At 44.5% G+C, this 8,832-nt stretch overlaps 1 protein-coding gene across 1 annotated transcript; it reads right to left on the bottom strand.

The window, feature by feature from the left end:
* Positions 1 to 6,677: 6,677 nt before the first annotated feature.
* Positions 6,678 to 7,243, bottom strand: LOC117357598 (60S ribosomal protein L21-like). Its single transcript, XM_033938420.1, has one exon. It carries the CDS (start codon positions 7,206 to 7,208, stop codon positions 6,726 to 6,728), a length of 483 nt encoding a protein of 160 aa, XP_033794311.1. The 5' UTR covers positions 7,209 to 7,243; the 3' UTR covers positions 6,678 to 6,725.
* Between the last annotated feature and the right edge of the window lie 1,589 nt (positions 7,244 to 8,832).

The following is an 8,832-nucleotide window of genomic DNA, read 5'->3' as shown; positions in this document are numbered from 1 at the left end:
CAAAGACCTGCAACGTGACATAAACATGCTCGAGAAATGGGCCGCGACATGGCAAATGAGGTTTAACGTGGATAAGTGTAAGGTGATGCATGTCGGTAACAAAAATCTTATACACGAATACAGGATGTCTGGTGCGGTACTTGGAGAGACCCCCCCAGGAAAGAGACTTGGGAGTACTGGTTGACAAGTTGATGAAACTGTCCGCATAATGTGTGGCGGCGGCGGCAAAAAGGGCACACAGAATGCTGGGAATGATTAAGAATGGGATCACGAACAGATTGGAGAGGGTTATCATACCATTGTACCGAGCCATGGTACGCCCTCACCTGGAGTATTGCGTTCAGCACTGGTCGCCGTACATGAAGAAGTACACGGTACTACTCGAAAGGGTCCAGAGAAGAGCAACTAAAATGGTTAAGGGGCTGGAGGAGTTGCCGTACATTGAGAGGTTAGAGAAACTGGGCCTCTTCTCCCTTGAAAAGAGGAGACTGAGAGGGGACATGATCAAAACATTCAAGATAATGAAGGGAATAGACTTAGTAGATAAAGACAGATTGTTCACCCTCTCCAAGGTGGAGAAAACGAGAGGGCACTCTCTAAAGTTAAAAGGGGATAGATTCCGTACAAATGTAAAGAAGTTCTTCTTCACCCAGAGAGTGGTAGAAAACTGGAACGCTCTTCTGGAGGCTGTTATAGGGGAAAACACCCTCCAGGGATTCAAGACAAAATTGGACAAGTTCCTGCTGAACTGGAATGTACGCAGGTAAGGCTAGACTCAGGGAAATGGGAGCGGACTGCTGGGCACGATGGACCACTGGTCTGACCAAGCAGCGGCAATTCTTATGTTACATTACATTACATTACATTAGAGATTTCTATTCCGCCATTACCTTGTGATTCAAGGCGGATTACAAAAGAAATAAAAAATGGAGGGTTACAATGGAAGAACATTTGTCCTTTCTGGAGAGGTAAAGAGTAGGTTATGTAGTTTCTGTGTGGTGGGAAGAGGGAGGGGGTAAGGATGGTAAGTTTGAAGTTAGGGCTGTTTCAGGAATTTCTTGAAGAGTATAGTTTTTATTTCTTTTCTGAACGTCTTGTAGTCTGGTGTCGTTATCAGTAGATTGGAGATTTGGTTATCTAGTTTAGCTGCTTGAGTGGCCAGGAGGCCATCTTATAGTTTTTTCCGTTTTACTTCTTTGATCGAGGGGTGTGTGAATGGGGTTTGTGTTTTTCTATGTCTGATTGAGGTGGTTTGGATGAGGCGGTTGTTCAGGTAGGTTGGGCTGTCTCCGTTTAAGGCTTTAAATAACATACAGTAGAATTTAAATAGTATTCTTTCTTGGATTGGTAGCCAATGTGAGTTGATGTATGCTTCTGTAATATGGTCATGTTTTCTCAATGAGTAGATGAGTCTCAGGGCTGTATTTTGGATTGTTTGTAGTTGTTTAGTCATTGTAGCAGGGCAGGGGAGGTACAGGATGTTGCAATAATCTAGTAGACTTAGGATTAGGGATTGTACTATAAGCTGGAATTGTGTTTGTTCGAAGGATTTCCTGACTTGTCTTAGGTTTCTCATCACTGCGAAGGATTTCTGTATTGTTTTATTTATTTGCGGTTGCATGGTGCAGCATCGATCTAAAGTCATTCCTAGTAGTTTTATGGTAGTTTGAATGGGATAGATGATTGTGTTAATTTCTATATTGGTTATGGTTGGGACTTTGTCATTTTCGAGGAGGATGAATTTAGTTTTGTCTGTGTTGAGTTTCAGTTTGTGATCTTTCATCCAGGTTGCTACTGTTTCTAGTGTTCGGTGTAGTGTGTTTGTCATGATGGTCTTTGGTTGATCAAAAGGTATGAGAATGGTAATGTCATCTGCATAACTGTAGGTGGTGATGCCTAGATTATCTAGGTATGTTCCGAGAGATGCAGTGTATAGGTTGAAGAGAGTAGGGGATAGCGGGGATCCTTGAGGTACGCCGCAAAGGTTGGACCAAGATTCAGATTTTTCTTTTACTGATTTTACTCTGTATGTTCTGGATTTTAGGAAGCCTTCAAACCAAGAGTATACTTTATCTGAGATGCCTATTGCATCCAAAATTTGCAGTAGGATGTTATGGTCTACCAGGTCAAATGCTGCGGTAAGGTCTAGTTGTATGAGAAGCATTTTTTTTCCTGTGCTGAGGTGTTGTCTGGCAGTGTCAATGAGGGAGCCTAGTAATGTCTCTGTGCTGAAGTTGGATCTGAAGCCAGATTGCGTGGAGTGAAGTATATTATGGTGGATAGTTAAGTAACTTAAGTATGTTCTTAAGTTAAGTAATGACTTTTAGAGCTACCTCAGCTGAAGTCAGTGATTAGAATTGAAAAATGAAGGCTTTTACATTTAAATTTAGTTTAAAATTGAGGTTGGAATGTGCAGAGGTTTGTGAGCCTATGAGAGGAGCTTTCTGATTGGCTTCATAAGTCCGTTTAGCTACCTCGCTGAAGTTTCAGTTGAGAGAGAACAACTAAAGAGCTGAAGAGAAAAGAAGCTTATACTATTTGCTGTGTGTATGAGAGTGCATTTTGTAAGGAAGAGTGAGATATTTGACAGTCAACCTAAATAAATTGTTGAATGATTGTGAGAGGAAAATTTGAGAAACGAATTAAGATTTTTGATTAGAATTTCTGGAGGAAGACTGAACTGTAGGTATATTTAGTAATCCTGATTTGAGAATTGAAATTCAGAGCAAAGACATTTTGAATTACCATATATACTCGAATATAAGCTGAGATTTTTAGGCCACAAAAAATGGCCCAAAAATGGGGGTCTCGGCTTATATTCGGGCCATCGTCTACCCACCCCTCTCGCGGACCTATTGCAGGCCTCCACAGGACCTGCCGCAAGACCCTTCTCCTGTCCTGGCTGAATCCAAGCCCCTGCCTCCTTGGCAGCCTCATGGTGGGTGGGACAGGAGGCATCCCTTCTGTCTCTTGTGCCTGCCGAAATTGGACATCTACACCCACCTCCCCCACATACCTATTTGGTCCCATGTGGCCAGCTGGTGCACGGAGCAGGAGCTCCTACTCCATTCGAAGTCTCTGGCTGATTCTACCTCTCCCGCGCTCCTTTCTGGTCTCTAGTAGCCAGTTGGTGCACGGAGGAGGAGTGATCTTGCTCTCCCGCTCTGTTTGAGGCCACTGGCTAATTGGTGGGAGAGCAAGATCAGTCCTGCTCTGCGCACTGGCTGGCTACCAGGGATCCAAAAGGAACATTTGGGAGGTGGAATCAGCCAGTGGCCTCGGAGCAGAAGCACAGGAAGATCACTCCTGCTCCGTGCATCGGCTGGTCACATGGGACCTGAAAGGTACATGGGGGAGGTGTGGATGTCCAATTTTGGCAGGCACAGGAGGCAAAAGAGATTCCTCCTGTCCCGCCCACTATGAGGTCACCGAGGGGTCAAGGGTGTGTGTGTGAATTCGGCTGGGATGCGAGATGGGGGATCCCTCATATCCTGGTCCACTGGGTCCTGCAGCAGGCACGATGAAAGCCTGCAAGGCATCGGGAGGGAGATGGTACAGGGAGGGAGGGAGGGGGGACAGGGTTCAGAGCCTGGCAGGGAGTGAGGGGGGTTGGGTACAGAGCCTGGCAGGGCAGGGAGGGAAGGGGAATGGGTGCAGAGCCTGGCAGAGAGTGAGGGGAGCATAGCTTTGATACTGTTAAGTCCATTACCGCTTTATAGGTGCTGGAGGAAACTCGACCCTGATGAAGTATAATTGAAACATGGACATGTCGGGAGGAAGCGCTCCATGAAACAATTCAAACACAGATAAGTTATGTTATTTGAATATTAATACTGATTATAATAAATTATATGTATAAAATAGAAAGAAAAGTATTAAAGAAGGGAAGATCTGATGACGACAGCGGCCCATGCAGTAGATGCATGAAAACCTATGAAGGAGCCAGCTGAGGATCTATGAAAATCTATAGTAACAATTAAAGTTAACAACTAGCTTTGAGGGGATAATGGTTACTTATGTGATTCTATACATAAGGGTGAAATAGTTTTGCTTGCCCCACTGAACACCTGCTTCAAAAGCGGTATTCCTAAAGCAAGCAAAGACAATACATTCCTTTTCTTTCCAGGCACAGAAACCACTGTTGTTGACAGACTGTTTTAATGCAGGTCTTTGCAGCAAGCTTCAGAGATTAGGAGTTTGTTGAAAAGATATGCTTTGAGGTAGTACAGAGAAGCTTTCTTTTAAACGTACGCTGAATAAGCAACACAGGAATTTCTCTACAACTGTCTTACATTTGCCAGCAGCAGAATGTCAAGGAGCCACAAATCCTCTCTAGTGTTAGATTAGCAAAGGAATTCTGAGGCAAGTGGAAGCCATTTCAGGTTGCCCTTGAACTAAATGCAGTGGAGGACATCCTTGCAGATTAAGTTCGGCGACTCTTGTCGTTCTTTGGATGAATATGTGTATTAGGATCCTCACAGTGGGAGCAATTCTACATGTAGGCACTAATAAATAATAAAAGAACAAGAGGGCACTCGGAAAAGTTGATAGGAGACAGATTCAAAACAAATACTAGGAAGTTCTTTTTTTACCCAACGTGTGGTGGACACCTGGAATGCGCTTCCAGAGGACGTAATTGGGCAGAGTACGGTACTGGGGTTCAAGAAAGGATTAGACAAATTCCTACTGGAAAAGGGGATAGAGGGGTATAGATAGAAGATTACTGCACAGGTCCTGGACCTGTTGGGCCACCGTGTGAGCGGACTGCTGGGCACGATGGACCTCGGGTCTGACCCAGCAGAGGCATTTCTTATGTTCTTATGTTTTTATGTTCTTATACCTTTTAGGTTTCCCAATGTTTTGTGGTGAGACACTATTCTATAATGGCATCTGAGCACCTGGATTCCACAATAGAATGCTAGCATAACCAATCATTGTCATGCCTTATATTTACACACACACAATTACAACAGCTTAGACCTGCTATATCGGCAGGTACTTAAAAGTGTCAAGTGCACGCATACTCCCTTCCCTCCTGCCTTCCTGAACAACATATAAAAATCAGCTCCCCTCTTCTGAACAACCCCCATAGATCAACCTCCCCTTTCCTGATCAACCTTTTGCCCACACATCTGTAGGCCTATGACTCCAGTAGAGTAACCAAGCAACGAAGAACCCCACTCACTCCTGCTACATTTGTAAAATGGCCACCACAAGCTGAAGTGCTGGTCTCACATCTCACATTACTAATGCTAGAGGTCAGGCTGACATATCTTGGGGAGGAGGGGGTGACAGAGAAGTTCTGATGCTGATGGGGGGAGTGGGTGAGGGTTTTGGTGCTGGTACCTACTTATGTAGATCCCAGCTGATATTTGGGCTGAATATCATCGAGGGCTGCCTATAAGAACATAAAAGTTGCCATACTGGAACAGACCAAAGGGGTTCATAGACAACTTGGCGAAAGACAAAGGCGCGCGCCGACAACTGAGCGCAAGACGGAGGTGCGCGCCGAAGAAAATTACAGTTTTTAGGGGCTCCGACAGGGGTTTTTGTTGGGGAGCCCCCCCAGTTTACTTAATAGAGATCGCACTGGCGTTGTGGGGGGTTTGGGGGGTTGTAACCCTCCACATTTTACTGTAAACTTAACTTTTTCCCTAAAAACAGGGAAAAAGTGAAGTTTTCAGTAACATGTGGGGGGTTACAACCCCCCACACCCCCCACAACGTGGCGCGATGCGGCGCACGCCTCCGCGCTGCGCTCAATTGTCGGCGCGTGCCTCCGCACTGCACTCAATTGTCTGCGTGCGCCTTTGTCCTGGCGCGCTTTTGACCTGACACTGACCAAAGGTCATCAAGCCCAGTATCCTGTTTCTAACAATGACCAACCCAGGTCACAAGTACCTGGCAAGATTCTAAGGAGTAAAATAGGTTTTATGTTGTTTATCCAAGGAATAAGCAGTGGATGTCCCCAAGCTATCTCAATAATGGCTTATGAACTATTTTCTAAGTTTTAGAACAGAATATGTTTATTGCTGGTGAATTCCCTGTGACTCTCCTTCTCTTTTCTTATGTTTCAGTGGAGTTTGCTTTGGTACCAACTGAGGAGAGTGCTGTTCTCCACTGCTGGAGGAGTTTCAAGTTTTTAAAGTGATACCCTTCTGCAGTTCACAGGAAATTTGAATAAGAACATAAGAATTGCCATACTGGGACAGACCGAGGGTCTACCAAACCCAGTATTCTGGTTCCAACAGTGGCCAACCCAGGACCCAAGCACCTAACTAGATCCTAAGTAGTAAAACAGATTTTATGCCGCTTATCCTAGAAATAAGCAGTGGATTTCCCCAAGTCATCTCAATAATGGCCTTTGGACTTCGCTAACTGATTTCATCACATTCTCTGGCAACAAATTCCAGAGTTTAATTACATGTTGTGTGAAGAAATATTTTCTCCCGTTTTTTAAAAATCTACTACTGTCCCTCTGTTTTACTAAGTTGCCCTATGCATTTTAGCGCATGTTTAGCGTGCACTAAATATACATGCGCGCTAACCGCTAACGTGTCCATAGACTAACATGCATGCATTAGCATTTAGCACGTGGTTAGTGCGTGCTAAAACGCATAGCACATCTTAATAAAAGGAGCCCTTAGTAGCTTCATCGCATGTCCTCTAGTCCTAGTATTTTTTTTTTTTTTTCTGGTAAAAATTGTCTTTATTCTGTAATGTACTCTATGCCATAAACTCATAAGGAATTGGCTCCAGCAGTTCTGGCTCTTTACCCTGTGTTCTCACAAAGTGGGCTCCTCTGGGAGCTGCAGGCTGTCGTTTCAGCTCAATCCAGATGCCATTTTCCTTAGCCTCTTTTTTCTTTCTCTCATTCTCCTTCACCCGTTTCAGGAAGCTGTGCCTGCTCTTTGAGTGCTTAATATGCTCAATACGCACATTAATTCTCTTTGCAAGAATCTTACCTTTAACCTGTTTGTTTACAATGATGCCCACAGCATGCTGTGTTACATTATAGACCCTACCAGTCTTGCCATGGTAACATTTATGGGGCATGCCTTTTTGAATTGTACCCGTACCCTTGATGTCCACAATATCACCTTTCTTGTAGATACGCATGTAGGTTGACAGTGCAACAACTCCATGTTTGCGAAAGGGTCTGGAGAACATATAACGTGTTCCTCTCCGCTTTCCCTTAGTGTTCGTCATGCTGGCGACTTACTAAAGATGGCGGGTCCCTGCGAAAAAAAGTATTTTTGGAAAGAGTGAAGAAGTGAACAACTCAAGTATGGACTCTTGTGTATCCTAACAGATCTCAAGATTATCACGGTAAGAACCTAATCTGTCGTTACCTTCCTTCTTATTTCTTAAAAGTGCAAGTGTTATTACATAGCTGACGTGCTCTATCCCTGGTTTACATCCTCTTGCCATTTAAGGATCCACACTACAGTATATTCTATTACTTTTTCGATACAAATACTGTTTTTGTTTCCAACACCTCTTTCGGGGTGTCATTACAGGAATCTTCTACTCTTTCTGTGTAAAAATATTTCCTGATGCTGTTTTTGACTCTGTCTTCCTGTAGCTTCTCCTCATTTGCCACTCTTGTTTCTTCAGCAATTCCATTGGTGTATTTAAAGATCTGTGTCATATCCTTCCTGTCCTTCTTTTCCTCTAGGGCAGGGGTGTCCAACCTGCGGCCCCGTGAAGGATTTTGTGTGGCCCTGGTCGAGGGCGATGCAGTGTTTTCCTCTGCTGCCCCTGGGTGTTTACCATCTTGCCGGCTCCCTCCTCTATCTTGCTGCAGGGTTTGTGCGGCCCCAGAAACATTTTTTTTTTCGGCCAATGCAGCCCAGGGAAGCCAAAAGGTTGGACACCCCTTCTCTAGGGTATATATATTTACGATGGGGGGGGGGGGGAGGGGATTGCAGAAAAGTTCTCATTCCCACCAAGATAAGAATGATGTGGCTATGGTTCAATCAATGATCTGGAACAATGTCAAAACACAGAATTTTGTTTCTGCAAATTGGCACTTGACAAAATAATATGACACCGTTTTCAGCTACAGTGATAAAATAATGCTCAGGGAACGCTATGGGCCTGTGGCCTGATGCCTTTTGTACTCGGTGCCCTGCTTTTAGAGGGACGGATGGTGCATCACTTTTTGGAATGCTCTTTAGTGGGGCCGTTGTGGGTGCGTGTGCTTCGGGAGCTGGAAGATGTTCTGGGGCGATCTTTGGAGTGGTCGTACAAGACTCTGCTGCTTGGTGTCACAGGTCCCCTAGCTGAGGCTGGTATTAGTGCTCCTTTGCGACGCTTTGTGTTATTGGCTCTAGGGCTTACCAAGAAGCTTATATTGCAACACTGGGTAGGGGGTGTGTGTGTCCTACGTACCAGCAATGGAGAGCTAGTATGTCCCAGATGGCGATCTGGGAAAGGCAGCGCAAGAAGGGTACCACTAGCTGGCAATCAGTGGCTTATTTGGAGTGCTGGAACTCTTTCTAGACTGGGTCAGGTTTCTAGGATGCAGAGGGGGAGGGTGGTGGAGGGATTTGGGAGGGTGGGGGGGTTGTTTTATTGTAGTTCTGTCTGAAAACAAAAATTTTGGACTTTTCATGAGAGATCTTTGTTCGCTTGTTTGATTTTTGTCTAGCTGCATTGCTTATCTGTATTGCTGTTTCTAATGTGCTGTTTCTTTTTGGCTTGGTTGCTGATTGTGTCTCTTGTGATTTGTTCCTTCAATAAAAATATATTAAAAAAAAAAGAATTAAGGAAGCTGGTTGGTTGGGCTGAGAACTTTTCAGCATCCCCTTGTAGAACTATTTTGGTCACT

The sequence above is a fragment of the Geotrypetes seraphini genome, chromosome 3 (genome assembly GCF_902459505.1).
Source record: "Geotrypetes seraphini chromosome 3, aGeoSer1.1, whole genome shotgun sequence".
NCBI lineage: Eukaryota > Metazoa > Chordata > Amphibia > Gymnophiona > Dermophiidae > Geotrypetes > Geotrypetes seraphini.
Note: the sequence above shows the minus strand (reverse complement) of the source record. Positions and strands in the feature narration are given on the sequence as shown.

Excerpts from the sequence above, each read along its gene's own strand:
- LOC117357598 (XM_033938420.1), bottom strand. The coding sequence starts at position 7,208 with ATGACGAACACTAAGGGAAAGCGGAGAGGAACACGTTATATGTTCTCC.